Here is an 18,181-nt window from a genome sequence, read left to right as displayed (position 1 = left end):
TAGCGTAGAAGGACTACAAAGTTATTAGACGACAGTCGTTTATGGAAAAGGCCAATTCTGTTGGTAGTGTGGTACAGTATTCTGCGGTGCAAGAAAAGTAAAGGTGTTACAAATATTAACCGCTGAAGAAGTGGCCACCTACAAGCACCGTCTACTCTAGGGTACACCACCATACTTTCCTTCCTTAGGGTTTTTGTTTTCACTCCAACGCCAATCTCTCACTCTTTCCCTTCTCCATATTAGACTCTTGCTGCTCCCATCACCCATGGCAAAACCCTCTTCTGGAACAGTCAATCCTCACAGCCGCACCGGAGTTCGTATCGTCGTCGCTGGAGACCAAGGCTCCGGAAAATCCAGCCTCATCATCACCGCGGCGGCGGATAATTTTCCAGTGAATGTGCCGCCGGTTTTGCCTCCCACACGTTTGCCGGAAGATCTCTATCCGGATCGAGTACCTATCACCATCATCGACACCTCCTCTCGGTACGTTCCCTTTTTGTTTGTCAGATTTTATTTCAAGTAAAGTGTGACGCGGTTTTGGATTGGGTTAGCCTGTGTGTGATTCGTTTTATTCTTTCTCCAGTTAAGAGCCGAAAGTCATATAGAGATGATTGAAGTTATGCTTTCTCTTTTTAATTTAAGATTCATAGGCCTTATAACATCTGGTTGAAGTGGAACGGCTTGATTAGCGGCGCTAGGTTTTGTTGTTATTGTTTTAATTGGATGTTTTTTCGTCGTTAAAATTTTTAAACCTTTTGGTAGTATTTTGTTGTATTTTCTTCCTTGAAACCGAAGAGCTATATTGTAATGAACCAAATAAATGCACTCTTATGCTTATAGGTTTGTCTTGAGTTCAGTTTGTTTGAAAATATTAATATCTTTTTTTACATTGGCCAGCGAAATAAAAAAAGAAGTAATTATTTCTCAAAGTAGTTTCCAGCAAAACATGCACAATTGATTTATTGTTGAGTTGATGTCGATCCTAAGTCTGAATGTCTTCATTGGTTCATTCTATTATTTGTTTTTTGTATTGTTGTTGTTATTGCAGTTCTGAGCATAGTGATAAAGTTGCTGAAGAATTGCAGCGAGCTGACACAGTAGTCCTTACATATGCATGTGATCGACCTGAGACACTTGAAAGTCTGAGTGCATTTTGGCTTCCACATCTTCGCAAATTAGAGGTCCCGATCTTTTTTATCGTCTTAGAAGTTTAGAGGAAAAAGGGAGGCGAGAAGTAAATATTCATAAAGAATGGATGGGGAATGACCCAACTAGATTATTGCATATTGTTCAAACCAGATATGTTATTTTCTTGTGTGAAAAGAACATAACTTGTACATGCTTGCATACATCTTTTCATTTCACAGCTTAATCGTATTCACATAATATATTTGTCTATTCAGTTTTGGTGTATGTATGCATGGATGTTGATATTTGAATTTAATGAACAGGTGAAAGTTCCAGTTATAGTAGTTGGTTGTAAGCTTGATTTGAGGGATGAAAATCAGCAGGTGAGCTTAGAACAGGTGATGTCGCCCATAATGCAACAATTTCGAGAGATTGAAACTTGTATTGAGTGTTCAGCATGTAGGCATATTCAGGTATCTTTTACACCAACCATTGGTTTGACATCATATTATTAAGTTGCTGATTAATTGTATTTGGATTTCGTTTCATGCATTGCCTATTAAATTTCCTTATTGAAGGTCCCCGAAGTTTTCTACTATGCACAAAAGGCCGTTCTTCATCCAACAGCTCCATTATTTGATCAAGAGTCGCAAACCCTAAAGCCTAGATGTGTGCGAGCCTTGAAGCGGATTTTTATCCTCTGTGACCATGACAGAGATGGTGCCCTTAGTGATGCTGAACTGAATGACTTTCAGGTTGGATTCCCCTTTTAAGATGACAATATTAAGCAAAAAAATTGAGTCATTTATTATCAAGTATAATAGTCTGCCACCTTATTAGCATTTTTGCGTTATGTTATGACAAGATAGTTATATATTTGAATTGTGAAAAAGCTATCAAAACATTCAACAGGTTAAATGTTTCAACGCCCCTTTGCAACCATCTGAAATTGTGGGTGTAAAGAAGGTTGTACAAGAAAAAATGTCTGAAGGGGTGAATGAACGTGGGCTTACTTTGACTGGATTCCTATTTCTTCATGCCCTTTTCATAGAAAAAGGGCGTCTTGAGACAACATGGACTGTGCTAAGGAAGTTTGGATATAATGATGATATCAAACTTGCTGACGATCTAATTCCACCTGTAAAACTTGCCCCTGATCAGGTATTTCTTTGGAGATGAATTGTGACACTGGTTTTTATTTGTTCTACCTGTCTGAAATCAATTTGTGGATGACTGGGTATTTTTTATCTTCTTTTGATTAAGATTGACTTTAATGTCTGCAGAGTGTGGAGCTGACAAATGAAGCGATTGAATTTTTAAAGGCAATTTTTGATGCATTTGATGGTGATAGGGTATGTTAATTCTTTTCAATTATTTTCACCGATGATTCTATTATGATGCAAGTTGCAAGTAGTAACTTGCCTAAGTCTATTTTTATTTTGGGAAATATTTTTTTGTTACCCCAGGATGGGATGTTACGACCTCGTGAACTTGAAGAATTGTTTTCTACTGCCCCTGAAAGGTAGATTGCTTTTTGTCATATTATCTGCCGTTCCATAATAGATTATTTTGCATTGGTTTCTTCTTGAATTGGTAATGGAGCACTGTGATGCGGAATTAATCATATTTTGTTATTTTTTCAAATTTACACATGCTATGATCTGTTACTTACCTAAGATGCAGAACTGATCACAAGTGTGGTTAAATTGTATCCTTAGGTAAATTTAGCAACCTGGAACCGTATTATGCTTCTGCAACCTTAAGTACTGAAAAGTTTGAGTCTTCTTAGGTTTTTGAATTAGCATGATATATTTTCTATTTATAATATTCTGAACCTTAGGATACATTTATACAATATGATAAGAATTTTTTTTTTTCTGAAACATAACATTTTAGTCGAATCAATGTTGTACTAGAGCTCTCTTTCAAATTATATCAGATCTAAGCAAATCAGATCAGGATATGCTTTCTATCAACGAAGAGTAAAAGTTACAAGATATATACTTATAAGATTTTAATATTGAGTTCCCCTTGTCCACCTGAGCTATGTTCAACCCCCACCTACCATGTGGGGCTTTTCCTTGGAAGTTGACTGGTGCACAAACTACAGTTTTCCTTAGTCGGGCCACACTTTAGAGTAATATAGTATTAAGAAACAAACAGAAAAACAAGCAAGGAGAGCTACCAAATATTTGGTAGTCTCCTTTGTTAACAAGACAATCCATATAATGACATAATTATTATGTTTTGAGAAATTATGATGATTGGTATGTATAGACTATATGATGTGATATATGATTTCTAGATGAAGTATTTGTATGCCTTTATGAAGTATTTTTAAAAACCCAGTCCATATCCAATTCAAATTCGATGAAATAGATTGGGCTGTATTTCAGATTCATTTAATTGGATCAAGTGAATTTGGATTTATTTAGTCTATTTTTAAATTTACGTTTAAATTAGATTAAATCCATATCCATTTAATTTGGATAAAATTGGCATTAAAATTGAGACTATTATTTCTGATAAATTAATCTATTTTATTTGAATTAACTGTTATATTTTTCAATAAATAATTAATATATTTATCACGATTAAATTGTAAAGTTTGGGAAAAGGAATGATCGTATGCAGTGGCAAGTGGCAGTTTTCTCAACGGACAGTGACAAACTGAATACCTTCCTTGATACTAATTTGGGAATGAAAACACGAGCAATGATGTTTCAGAGAATATTATCTCTCAGCTTATTTGTATGTGTGTATGAGTTCTTACGTTATTAGAGATACAATGGGTAGATACAGACAGCTTTTTAGCCTTCCCATAGTTGAACAAAAGATAAGTTAGCCTATTCTGGCGAATTAAAGTATTCCAACATAAACATTCCTCAACTCAAAGAAAATGACAGAAATGAGATATTAGTTTTTGTGTGAATTATGTTTAAGATTATACTGATGACTATCATGTAGTTACGAGACTTGTATAAATGCTATAAGTTTTAGGTTGTTATTATGTTGTTTTTAAATATATTTGTTTTTTTTTTCTTTCGACATATGTGTGTTGGTTTCTGCCAGTGGTAGTTATTCATTATTGATGACATTTTTCTTGAAGTGTCTAGACCTACTATAGTATGAAGTTGCATGCTCTTTTCAATAATGGATTGCCATCATTTTGGCTTTTTCAGCATTAGTTTGTTATACATCCGAGCTTGTAGTTCTGTCTAGCTTGGTTGTTTAATTTTTGAAGGTTATTCTGTCGCCTTAAGGTTTGACATTTGAAGATTTCTGAATTGTTCATAGTATTGTTCTGTTATAAATTTCTTATGTTCTCAACACTGAACCCTCTTTGGAGTCTACCTGATCCACTCTATATTTGTGTTGTCCTAATGGTTAGAGTTTTATCTAAATTTTCTTGATTTAGTTCAGAACTTTTGAAGACTTCTAAATTGTTCATAGTATGATTTGGTTTTCAATTTCTTATCTTCTTAACCATGAACCCTCTTTGGAGTCCACCTGATGCACTGTCTATTTCTGTTATCCCAATGGGTTAAGTTTGATTTAAATTTTCTCCTTTAAATGTCCTTCCTGTGAATTTGATCTTGAAACCTGTTATTTTACCTCGTAACAGTCAACAGTCAGGTTAGATAACTTAACCTTAATAAAAATGCTGTTCAAAACAGCTTGTGTTATCAGGTAAACCAGGTCAGGAGTCTTGATAGAAATTGGACTTGGAAGTATTCCAGTGTTATATATGATATTTTATTGTTTTGATTTGCAGTCCTTGGACTGGAATTCCATATGAAGATGCTGCAGAAAGAAATGCATTTGGAGGACTATCACTGGATGCATTTTTGTCAGAGGTGAGCAAGTGTTTTTATCTTTATCGGTCTACCCTGCATATTGTTGAATGTTAGTTTTAGAAAATTGTTGGCTGCTCTTAAGAGTTTTATCACTCATGAATCAAGGTTGCATAGTTTTACTTGCTCCATTGTGGTTACATGTTCCGTTAATTTATATAATTTAAATATGTATTCTATAACTGTATATCTGGGGTGTGTGTGTGTGTGTCTTACAATTGCTGATAGCATTTTATTTGCATTGACATTGATTGTTGATTGTTTTAACAAAATTTTAATTTTTTCTTTACAGTGGTCACTTATGACACTTCTAAACCCAACTTTTAGTATGGAGAATCTGATTTACATTGGTTATCCTGGTGATCCATCATCTGCTATCCGTGTCACAAGGAGGCGGCGTTTGGATCGCAAGAAGCAACATTCAGACAGAAACGTTTTGCAGTGCTTTGTTTTTGGGCCTAGGAAGGCTGGGAAATCTGCATTATTGAATTCTTTTATTGGAAGGTTTTTCCTTTTTTGTGTTACCTTTAAGCTTATTGATATTATAATTTCCAACACCTTATACCTTGTTGAATCAATAATGTAGGCCATATTCTGAAGGTTACAATCCAACCAATGAAGATCGTTATGGTGTAAATGTAGTTGATGTTTCTATGGTAAGTGATACCTGGTTGACATTTTTCAATAGCTGCTACTTACAGGGCAAAAAAACTATCTTTCTCATCTGTTTCAGTACCTGCCCCTGCTTCTATTTATTCATTTTATAAATCTGAGCTTTTGTTTTATCTCTTAGTAAAGTATATCTTTTTCAGGAAAACAAAAAATATCTTGTGCTGAGAGAGATACCAGAAGATGGAGTTAGGAAGCTCCTGTCCAATAAGGAGTCTTTGGCATCATGTGACATTGCAGTTTTTGTCCATGATAGGTGACTTTAATATCAGAGATCATTATATGATCAAAGTCATGGATAAACTTTGTTAGTATGAAAAATATTTAGGTCACTTTTGTGAAGTTCCATTGATCTACACATCTATTTCCTGTTCTCTTTTAGTATATGCATCAGTAGAGGATACATTTCACTTTTAAATAACTTATTTAGAAGAGGCCTCAAAGAGTTTTGGCATTACATGTTGCTGTGAAAATTCATGTTTTAATTGATTGTGTAGTATGCTTGATATTTTTAGCTTATATACTATATTTCAGCATCAAAATTCGTAAGCGCTTCTAATAAATCTGCTGTGCATTTGGATGACTTCGTGAAAGAGATTGTATATTGAAAAGGAAGTAATTTCTGGGTGATCCGTTTTAGATTAACATGTGCGACTTTCAAACAAGTTTTAAACAACTTAGAAGTTAGTGCTCAAGATTTGCATTTTATGCATTAGAAGATCACTGTTTAAAATGGCAACTCGTCAACTGTATTTATAATTAATTATCATTTTGTGATCAGGTGGTGAGGACAACTCATTTCATGCCTGAAAAAAATGTATATATAGCTGACTAGATGTTCATTTCAGGTCTGATGAATCCTCCTGGAGAACATCATCTGAACTCCTGGTTGAAATTGCTAGTCATGGAGAAGATACCGGCTTTGAGGTGCCCTGCCTGATAGTTGCAGCTAAAGATGATCTGGATTCATTTCCAATGGCTATCCAGGAGTCCACTAGGGTATTTTTATTGACTTGTTCGTTTGCATTATTGTGTGCATATTACTATACATAATTATTAGACAAGAAACTTTTGAGGGGAATATGAAAAGTAACATAAATGCCAAATAGGCTTTTGTATATGTATCCTTTGATCATCAATAATTTAAGTGAATAACTTTTGTATTTATGGGCAACAATTATATAAGTAATGGATGGATAAGCATAGTCACGAGTGTTTGAACAGATTATCAAGTAAATGTTTTTTTTTCTTTTTATCGTAGCATGTGTAATTGTGATAGGTGTGCTTCTTGCTGAGAAATTTTAAAGCACTAGATTTGTCAACTGCAATGCCACTTTTGACATGTAAATGTGTTTTGTAGGTTAGTCAAGATATGGGAGTTGAGGCTCCTATACCCATCAGTGTCAAGTTAGGCGATTTCAATGGTCTGTTCCGCAAGATTGTAACCGCTGCTGAGCATCCTCATTTAAGCATTCCAGAAACTGAAGCTGGAAGAAGCCGCAAGCAGTACCACAGGCTTATTAATCGATCTCTAATAACTGTTTCAGGTATGTCAGCTTCAGGTTGACTAGCTTATTCCGTACAGTATGTCTTAAGGTTGTTTGAACTTCAATATTGTTTCCTAACTAAAAGAAAAGCGAAAGGGTGGCCCACAAGAAAGAATATTATATGGTTATAGAATTTTATTGGATATAATTAGAATATTATTTAGTTTTTAGTTTAATGTCCTAAAATTAATGTCCTAACATTATTCACTTATCGGCACATTTTAGGTAATGAATGCACTCCTCTGTACCATTATCAATCAATGAATGAAGAGTATAATTGCTTTTTATTATAGTTTTTTGGTGAGCGTTGTAGCGCACGTAGCTTCCTATCAATATAAATATATTCTTATCAATTTAGGTTATGTTGGTCCGGGTGGTTGTGTAGTTGTTCGTTGTAATTTCCCTATGTTCTCATATAATTACGTAAGCTTGTATTGTCTCTTAACTGTTTTATTTTTAAAGTATTATTATTTTCCTTTTTTCTTTCCTTTTTTCACCTGAGTTGGTCCTTTACTTTGTTTGTCTCTTGTTGGTTGGATGTTGCTCGGAATTTTGGGATTAGTTTGGCAATGAATTATTATCATTGAACAGAATGAAATGGTAGACACTGTGAGCATCGGAGTTTTCCATTATCAGTACTATAATTTATTTATTATTTATTCATTTTTTTCATCTCGTTGTGCTTCTTGCTTAAGCGGTTTCTTGTCGGGTAGATTTTGCTTGGAATTTAGGGATGAATTAACAGATGAATCATCAAAATCAATGGTAGTTAAGGAGTCGCTGAATCCTACATTACAAGCTCCTATCTTTGGAGCTCCTTTCGGGTTTTTGTGATTCTGGTTTCAGCTTGTTATGACAATTTTCGTTTTGGTGTGTTATTGAAGCTTTTATAAACAAAGAAGTGGAATATACTTTATTTTGAGCTTTGATTTGATAAGCAAGCAATCATCTTTAGATTATATGCTTCCTCCATTTGTTTCAACATTTAATGATTTTGCATCACTCATCATGCTGCAGTTGGAGCTGCAGTGGTCGTAGTTGGGCTGGCAGCTTACAGGGTATATTCTGCGAGGAAGAACGCGTCTGGTTGAAGGACAGGTTTTGTGAGTGGATCATTGTCCATTTACCTTTATCAATACAACCTGCTCCTGGTTAGATATGTCAAGTTCAACATTCAGTTGGCTTTTTTATGCCACCTGTTGTAGAGTTTGCTATTTTTACTTTACTTTTTATGAAATGGCTATCTTCAATTTTTATTTGCCAAGGTGGAATTTAGCGTTTTTTTTCTACAAATTACGGTGTGTTTCTTTTTTATTTATTAGGGGCTTCGTGGTAGTAACGTACACAATAATGGAAGCACTGGAAACTATGAAAAAAATGAAAGCATCCTGTGTTGAAGTATGGATTATAGATTTATTTTTCTTTCCGTGCGGTATGAACCAACAATAGTCCTTTTCAGGTTCTGTCAAATATTCTAAAAATCATGGTTATATTCAGTGTAATGATCGTTCACAGTATATACATTTATAGTGTAAAAACGGTTACAATAAAAATTAGATGTAAAAGAAGTTACCATATAAATATAAATAGTTTGGTTGAATTTTTTAATAATCATTCAAACGGGGGAAAATTAATTAAGGAGGTAAGTAGACTTACCATTAAAAGGTGAATGTAGTTTATGCCTTTCAAATTTCTAAAGTTTGACTTATTATAATGAGTTGTGAACCAAAGAATGACCTTTCTCGGGTTTTGTCAATTTCAAGGCTAATATTTGGGATTTTATTTATCGTTATTATTTTTGAACTTTGAGATAATGTAATTAAAGTTATTTTGTTTTTTCGTTATTTTTATTGGACAACTGTTTTGGAACTATTATTTTTTATACGATTGAGGTTATTTTTATATGTAACGTTCCAAATTTCAAGGTGTAACGAATTATTCAAATACGGTAAAAATTTTAATTTTAATATAATGCAGAAATGTATAAAACATAATAGTTTTAAAACATTTGTCTAATAAAAATAAGTGTCTAATAAAAATAAGGAAAGAAATAAAATGACTTCAATTACATTGTTTCAAAGTTAAAAAATAATAACTGTAAATAAAATTTCAAGTTTGTTCTTCGTCATCTCTTGAATTTATCATGTCTTAAACATCACACATTATACGATCATTTCATTCACATGCACACAAAATGTATGGGGTAAGATTGTAATACAATAATAATAATATGATATAATGGGGTAAGATTGTAATACAATAATAATAATATGATATAAACATAGTGCTTAAATCAGCAATAATCAAACACTTTATACATAATTGTAAAACAATAGGATTTCTAATCTTCTAACATAACAATTCAATCAAATCAATTACTCGATTCTTGATGTCATTACTAACATCTCACATAGACTCTTGGTCCATCCATTCCTTAACACCTATGCTAATTCTTACTATACTCTTATAGTAACACCGCTATCACATAACATCACTTGGAGCATCTCAACCACTATGATCATCATCATAGATACACCATCATCATTACTATCTCAGTAATGAAAAACACCATGAGCATCAGCATACCATAAACACCACAGTGGAAAAAATCAGTCACACTCTTGTACTCTACCTCACCGATTGTAACCGCTCCTACAATCTCATATGTATATTTCCCATACAGATATAATCGAGTAATCCCACAATCTAGCTAAAGAATATGTAATCCTGCCATACAAGGACAAGGGAAGACACCTTCACTCTATAACTCAATATCTTAATAACCCTTCGATTGAACACTTCCTGCATTTGAAGCTTTTTCAGTTTGTTTCTTCTTTAACAATTACTTAGTTTGAATAAATTTGTCAATAAATACTTGTGAAGAAAAATGGAATTAATTAGAAATCACACATAAACTAAAATGATTTTTATAATTTTTATTATAAGTTTTAAATTAATTACTAAATTTTAACTATGAAATTGTGTTTTTAAAAATAGGTAAACATGAGTGGTTTTAAATTATATACAAATAATTCAACTTTTCTATTGTGTTTCTTTTTTACCACTCTAAGAATAATTTTTCATATTATTAATTTACCTTCTTACTTTTGTAATATTAAATTATTAGATTTTAGGATCAGTTTTTAAGACTTTTGAAGCTATTTTTTATTCTAAACAAATGTTATAATATAAAGTTTTATGGTACTTTCGGTGCATCTTACTATTTTTACTTTGTAAGACTTTATTATACTTTTTAATACAAATTTCTAATGAAATTCACAATTAAATGTTTTTTTATTTATGCTTCAAGTTTTTAAATTTAAAAATAAATTGTTATCTTTGTAGTTCATAGTTTTATGTCATAGGAGTTTTATGTAATAGAAATATCTTATAAAACTTATTTTGAAGTTATAAGAATGACTTTTGGATTAAAAATCTCCTGGTATATAGAAGTTTTCTATTACAAAAATAAATCCTATTAATAATTTTAAAGAAGTTCATTTTTCATATTTTAAATATTATTTAAAAACTTTTCCAATAAAAGTATTTCAAAACAAGTCACATTTAATTTCTAATATACTATTAAAATATTTATTCAAAAAAATTTCAAATTACTGTCATACTATTCAATATTTGTTGTTGAATGTTTAAAGTGAAATTAGGTTGTTGAAGGGTGTAACATCCCAAAAATACACTATACAACCATATCATAAAATATTCACAATTAATAATATTACAGTTCAGAGAGAAAAGAGGTATGTTTATGGCCGAACGGCTTTACAACAATACTACAAAGTTTAAACTTTACAAAACAGTAGACTAAACCGAATGATTTCAAAACTAAGCTTATACTGATCGGATGCATAAAATAGAACTACTCTAACGACCGAACGGTCCTATGGTTCAACTTTTACTTCCACTTCTTCCAGAGCCTCTTCCAGCAAACACTCGTCCCCTTCTGCTCACATCCACAGGATGATCATTGCAACAGGAAGGATAACCGGACGGATAACATGACATGACAGGAAAATAGGGTAAGCTTATGTAATTTAATTAATTCAGTAAAACATATAATTCACATAAATCTGAGATAAATCAATAGGTCAATCATGCAACAACGAATCATACATTTCCATCCATAACCATACAGTAATGCATGCAATGACTGACCACTTTACTCTGATTGTCCTGACTGTATGAATTCTGTGTAGCTACGACGTTTGTGCACCCGGGTGATGTAGTAGCTGGGATGCCCTCATCAGCTGCCACCCGAGGTTAGTCCGTTCTGCCCAAGTTCACCTTATGGACTAAGAGCTCCTGCCATTCTCACACATGACTTACTCCTCTCTACTTGAGAATGAGTAATCACAGAATATCAGGATAAACGTCAGCTAAGCATAACCACATTCATACTCTACCATTCCAATAACCAACCATGAGATATTCCTCCTTTGAATACTCTTTCATATCCATAATATTCCATTCATATCACATTTTAAATATCATCATACTCCATCATCAATACATTCAAATTGAACCAAGAAAACAAGATCCCATCTTAGAATAGAACTGCAAGAAATAACCTCCATCTTAGAAGTAAGACTGAACAAGAGAATAATTTTTTTTATTAATCCTAACCGAACGCTTAGCGTAAGACCGAGCGGTCTTTCACTTATCCATAAAACAAGACCGAAAGGTCTTTACTAGACAGAATTCCAATAATTTACGGAATACTATAGAATACATATCATTAAACCTAACCGAAAATGATGAAAGCTTTTATTATAGACCTCAGAGTTTAAACCTAATACTACAAACTCGAGCCGAACACTATTGAGCTTGGCCTAACACTCTTAATACCTACTACATATATTTTACGGAATATACTACTAAGACCGAGCACTTGGTTCAAGACTGAGCACTACTGAGACCGAGCGCTTGATTCAAGACCGAACACTAATAAGATCGAGCGCTTGGTTCAAGACCGAGCACTACTGAGATCGAGCGCTTGGTTCAAGACTGAGCACTACTGAGATCGACTTTAAATATTATAGAATATCTCAACTAAGCTGATTACGAAGTTTAAATAGAAAACCAATCGGTCAGTAACTGAAATTCTCTACAAAAGAAGAATCCAGTCCAGACCGAATGCCCAAGAAAAAACCCAACGGTCTAGAAAGACTATCGGCGACAATTACAGAATTTCACAGAATACTGCAGACTCAGAATCAAACCATATTTCTACCTAGTTTATACCATTTATAAATCTTCAATACATACAACCGAACATGCAATAACACTAATATTTCATATCCATCAAAATCAAACAAAGTATCATTCAATCATACAACCATTCAAAACAGAGAATCATAATTAAATTATACAAGCTTCCCTTATCTCGAAACCCAGAAACTGCTATGCTTCTACAATATTGCCTACACTGTCAGAACCTTTATACCCTCATACAAACCTCTGCTCGGTGAAGAAGAATCCATCATAAAATCAAAGACAGAAACTCGATTCAAAGGAGAGTTTGATGAATACATGCAAGCTGAACAGTGCTTGCATGTAACAGAAAAATACATAAATTCTAAAAGGACGAAGGGGTTTAACTTACCACTTCCAAACAACCACTTGATCAGTTTAAAAGAGAGAGCTTGACACCAAGATCGTTTAGGTGCTGCCTGAATGACGATCGGAGGAAGAAAAAGATAAGAATTCTTAGAGAGAAAAAGAAGATTGTAGAGTAAAGGAGGAGAAAATGAAGAAATCAGAAGGTTGAAGATGAAGGGTGCATACAGAAAAAGTGGCACGATCGGCCACTCTGCTACCCACATCTGTCTTCCCCTTTCTGATTTTCACTAACACTTGGCTTCCACTCACACAAGATTTTTTAAGGGTTCTGACAAAGGGTCACAATAAAATAACATACTCATTCTTACCTAACTTGTATATTTTTTTTAAACATAGCTATTTTTAGTCAATGAAGTATTTTTTTAAATGTTTAGTTATTTTTAATTAAAAACTCGAGTATTATTTTGAAATATAACCACTCTTAATTAATCGATCGAGTATTCTTTTAAATTGTCACTCTTAATTATGAAAAAAATCTAAAAAAGTAATCTAAAATAATCAAAGCGTTATTCACTGTGGAGAATAATGTCTTTTAAGATATAAAAGGTTTAAGCGCTTTACTAGTTTGCTAATGAACATTGTATTGTTTTTACAAAGCTTTTTAGGGCATAAAATAAATTTCAATAATGTTTCAATAATATGCAAATTGTTATTTAGCCATTAAGTAACTTCAACTCCATGATCTTCCTTGAATCTCATAAACTTGAATGTAGAAGATACATTAAATGTGTTTCATGCATACATTATATGCTTTTTTTTCTCTTACAACATATCTTCATATTTAATATTATTTTCCATCCTTGGTTAGGGTAACTTTATTTGGAATTGTATAAAACGCATAATCGTATAGATCAGATAATCTTTTTCAAAGTTAACAAAATATACTTGAGTGAGTTGTTGAAGCATAGTAATTTTAGCTAATTTCTAAAGAGATCTTTGATGTTGTAGTCTACATGAAAAATCTCCTTGGTTTGTTACTTAGGGAGAGTCTGATTTTGTTTATAAGTTACATTACTCTCTCTATGGTTTCAAACAATCTCTAAATGATTGATTTGAAAAGTTTAGGAACCATTATTTTTTAATTTTGATAAATTTAGATGACATAAGTGATTATTGTTCACACACACAACACAATAATGATGGGTTTAGTTTTAACATATATGTATTCACTTATAATATAACCAAATGAGACTTATCATATTCACAAGGATTAGTAGATATTCAAATTACTAGGACTTTTGTTTTCACAAATTTAGATATAGGTAAATATTAGAATAATAGTTATGCAAAAAAAAAAAAAAAAGTAAACTATGACTTTTTGTTATAGATAGAGTGAGATAGACACTAGACCCAAGGTTGTGTTATCCATTGAAATCTGTGATGGAAATGAATGACTACAATAAACAGTACATATTCATACATGCAATCGTTGTTCCAGTCAACAAAGAGCTAAATAAACTTAATCAATGTTATGCAATACAATTAATTATCTAGTTACTTTATGAAGGCTTAGTCCCACAGATATTGTTCCATCCCTGACATTTTTTCTTTGGATGATTCAGCTAGGAACATCTCCATTCCTAGTAGTTGCTTTTGCAAATCACATGGTGATGTTTATACCCTTCCTTGTCCCATAAGGTCAAGCCCATTTGATCTATAATTATAACATTATAAAATTAACAAAAAATATTTAGTTTTTTTAATTTTTTCCATAGTAATTTTTATTTTAGTAGTTATTATAATATTTAACTTTGTATTTGTATTAACTATAATACTTCTCCTTTTTATCTATTTTTGTGATGTGCATAAATCCTTACTATTTTATCTTTAGATGATTGTTATTTTAAACTTAATTAACTGTATACAACAAAAAATTACTTATGATACATTTATAAATATTATTTATTTTTTAATTACCTTTTACAAATATTATTATAAATTTATTAATATTTTTTGTGTGTTAATAATTATTATATGAAAAAGGTATTTCTTTATTTATTTTTGTTACCGTAAGAAGGATTTATAATATTTTATTCAAAATTATTTTTTAAATATTTGATAAGAACTAAAAATAGAGGGTTTATATCTTGTAGAAGCTAAAAAAAGGTTATACCAAAAGAGTTAAAAATAAATAAAAAAATGCAGAAGAAGAAAATTGAATATAATTATGTTTCAGAATAAAAAAACATTTAAATCTAAATTTATAATATAGAAATATTTAGTAGTTGGTCCAAAGAAGGAAAATCTGAAGGAACACGTTAACCGGATCCATATACTACAAAAATAAGCCTGGTCGGAGCCTAGTTAAGGTTGACCCGACCCGAGTGTTTTTTTTTTCTTTTTTTTCTTCAAACTCGCAGAGTATTTAAAAGAAAAAAAAATTGATTCACAACTTTAGTCCTAAACCCTAAACTAAAACCCTTCAACTTTGCGTTCGGCCAGTTTCTCCGCCGTCGCAATCTCCCTCACAGCATCGTTAGGTTTGTTTTCACTTTCTGATTCTGATTTCACTTCGCAAGCCTCACTTTTTTCTTTCGATGTTCTGCGCTGGATTGGATGTGTTGTGTTTTTATTTTTTAATTTTCTTTATTTTCAACGTATTTCTGTTTTCCAGATTGTTACCAAACAGTGGCGAAGTTAGAGTGGTTTTCCCCAACCCTCATGTTTATTTTTTTTTTTTTTTTTCTGGTTAAATGATCAAAAGCACAATCCTATACGTGTTTTCTATTCAAAACGCAAGATTAAGGTTACACTTATTTAATTCTATTTGTTTTTTTGTCATTATCCTTTGTCATTCTAGACTAAGTGAGAGTGAGTAAAGTTCAGGTTTTGGGGGAGAGGGAGCAAAAGTGGCGCTGTTCTTGCCTCTCTTTTGAGGGGACAGGGCTTGCGATTACTGAATTTTAGTTTTGGAGTTTGAAGGAAGCTCATCAGTTCTTCTCTCTTGATCAGCTTTTCAATGAAGTTTTGTTCTGAATTCTTGATTGAGATTTTATTATTGAAAATCTGCTGCTTTACTCCATTTGGTTCTTTACTAAAATTTAATTCATCCCACCTGCACACTACGGCCCTCTGTACAATTGGTGCACTGTTCATGAATTAAGCCATTGTATGCTAGGGACTAGTGTTTCTCTCATCCTCTTGCGCCTTGTGTTACCATGTTCATTCTTATATTTCTATTTCTAATGTAAAACAAAGTTGTGAAGTATTTTAGTAGTTGTGTTGTGGGAGGCCGGTGAAAGCGGATTAATGTTAAGTCAACAGGGCATTTTGGATTAATGTAAAATTTTGGAATATCTTTTACTACCTCTATTTTACTCAACATTGGGCTTTTCCTCTATTAAAAGAATATGAGCTTTAATTTCCTTTCTTGACCCAATATGACTGTTATTATTTGTTTTTGTTATTGTTGATATTGTGTTATGCGAGTTATTTATGTTATCATGTATGTAATTATGCTGATTATATTAAGGGTCTGCTTATAGCATTACTTCCGAAATATGGTTTATTTGGCCCATTGATCCTAGGGATTGGTGCCAAATTGAGTTTTGGTTATAAATTATTGTGAAATCTATGTCCCTTAAATCTGAAATGATGTTCTGTTTTGCTTATAAATGCTAACTACACTGTGTTGGTATAATGCGAACTTTCTTTTCCTTTTTAAATGCTTGTATAGGTTTAATGGCGATGCCATCGGAAAATGAAGATACAATGATTGAGAATGAAAATGAAGATATGGGTGAAGAAATGTCATCGTCTGAATCAGAACAGGAAGAAGATGTGAAATTAGCTGAACCATCAAAAAATGCAGTATATAAGAGAGATGCTCTATTAGATAAACTTGGAGATATCAGTTGGCCTGAGAATGTGGACTGGATACACAAATTATCCATTGATGTTGATCAAGAGCAAGAAGTAGATGTCAATGATGATTTGGCGCGAGAACTTGCATTTTACACACAGGCATTGGAGGGAACTAGGCAGGCCTTTGAGAAACTTCAGTCAATGGGTCTACCTTTTCTGAGACCTGCAGACTATTATGCTGAAATGGTAAAGACAGATGTCCACATGCAAAAGGTTAAAGGTAGGCTATTATCAGAGAAACGAAAGATGGAAGAGGCTGAAGAGAGAAGAAAGGCCAGGGAGGCCAAGAGATTGGCTAAAGAGATTCAGGCTCAGAAACTAAAAGAAAGGGCTAAGCAGAAAAAGCAAGATATAGAATCTGTTAAGAAATGGAGGAAGCAGAGGCAACAAAGTGGGTTTGCTGACAATGGCGATGATGCAGATAAGGCTTTTGACTTTGAGGATGGAAAAGTATTTGAGAGGTCAAATAAGAAAAGGCCAGGAGTGGCTCCAGGGGATCGGACAGGAGGTAAGGCAAAACAAGCCTTTGGTAAAGGAAATAAACAAAAGAAAAGAGATGTCAAGAACTCTAGATTTGGTTTTGGAGGCAAAAAGGGGTTGAAAAAGCAGAATACAGCTGAGACCACGAATAATTATGGTAAATTCAATAAGGGTGCTGTTGCTGTAAACAAGAAGAGAAAGAGGTAAATGCAATGTTTTTTTGTTGTATTGAGGAAGTGATGTCTCGGACGAGCCAATGACCGAAACCTAGGAATTTTCATCTACTTTAATTTTACATTTTGGATGCATTTATGTTAACTTGATAAGCTTTATCGACAACTAAAGATTCTTAAAAATTTCTACTTCAATCTTTTTGACGTTTTGCTAAATGATTAGTTTCTTTATGTTGTAGTTATTGAGTTAACCAGAGTAGACATATTTGGTGTACTGTTTTGTTTGTCTATTTATTTATTTTGTTTTAGATACTCATTCCTGTTAATGTCAGAAACTAAGGATATCCTACCTACCATATGGATTCCATGCCTATTGACTTCATTCATTGAGCAAGGTTAGCCTGGAGTTAGGTTGTCGAACTTTATTTCGGGTTTTGCGAGTTTAATAGAGTATTTAACAGTCGGTATTCATTGAGTGTTGATAATTTCATTTAACAATGTCTCTATATGGGGAGAGATTCGGTGTGATGGCCAATGATGTTGTTAATTGCAAAAAGTATGAGGCGATTAGTAGACCGTCCTTATGTTTTTGAGTGATGCATGCTGGAGATTTCAGGTCCTTTAAAAGTAACGTAATCCTTTGATCTTAAATGCATGCGATTTTAAGAGAACAATCTTTGTTTCACGCTGTCTCTACTCCGTAGGTGGGTCCCTCTGTGGTGCTTGATGAGAAACATGGTTTAAATAATAAGAAAAAGCAAAATAATAACTCGCTAGTTTGATGAGAGTATGAAGGGTCAAGAGCAGAATTAAAATTTATAATTTTTTTTCT

At 32.8% G+C, this 18,181-nt stretch overlaps 2 protein-coding genes across 2 annotated transcripts; both read left to right on the top strand.

Moving 5' to 3' along the window:
* MIRO1 (MIRO-related GTP-ase 1) lies at positions 1-8,624 on the top strand. Its single transcript, XM_047302181.2, has 15 exons — positions 1-161; positions 244-483; positions 1,049-1,181; positions 1,452-1,601; positions 1,707-1,883; positions 2,041-2,289; positions 2,412-2,480; positions 2,595-2,650; positions 4,904-4,985; positions 5,275-5,486; positions 5,569-5,638; positions 5,795-5,907; positions 6,500-6,650; positions 7,012-7,198; positions 8,216-8,624. Exons 2-15 carry the CDS (start codon positions 266-268, stop codon positions 8,287-8,289), a joined length of 1,941 nt encoding a protein of 646 aa, XP_047158137.1. The 5' UTR covers positions 1-161; positions 244-265; the 3' UTR covers positions 8,290-8,624.
* Positions 8,625-15,203: 6,579 nt separating this feature from the next.
* On the top strand, positions 15,204-17,587 carry LOC124822151 (rRNA processing protein-like protein). The gene is made up of 2 exons (XM_088095660.1): positions 15,204-15,312; positions 16,509-17,587. The coding sequence occupies exon 2, from the start codon at positions 16,514-16,516 to the stop codon at positions 17,381-17,383; it is 870 nt and encodes a 289-aa protein (XP_087951786.1). The 5' UTR covers positions 15,204-15,312; positions 16,509-16,513; the 3' UTR covers positions 17,384-17,587.
* The last annotated feature ends 594 nt before the right edge of the window (positions 17,588-18,181 follow it).

Source organism: Vigna umbellata, chromosome 8 (genome assembly GCF_029865625.1).
Source record: "Vigna umbellata cultivar VRB3 chromosome 8, Vumbellata_1.0, whole genome shotgun sequence".
Taxonomy (NCBI): Eukaryota; Viridiplantae; Streptophyta; class Magnoliopsida; order Fabales; family Fabaceae; genus Vigna; species Vigna umbellata.
The sequence above is the reverse complement of the archived record's forward strand: the minus strand, read 5'-3'. Positions and strand labels throughout refer to the sequence as shown.

Coding starts and splice junctions, on each gene's coding strand:
- LOC124822151 (XM_088095660.1), top strand. CDS start 16,514: ATGGCGATGCCATCGGAAAATGAAGATACAATGATTGAGAATGAAAAT.
- MIRO1 (XM_047302181.2), top strand. CDS start 266: ATGGCAAAACCCTCTTCTGGAACAGTCAATCCTCACAGCCGCACCGGA. Junction 1,602..1,706: donor CAGCATGTAGGCATATTCAG/GTATCTTTTACA, acceptor TCCTTATTGAAG/GTCCCCGAAGTTTTCTACTA. Junction 4,986..5,274: donor TGGATGCATTTTTGTCAGAG/GTGAGCAAGTGT, acceptor TTTTCTTTACAG/TGGTCACTTATGACACTTCT.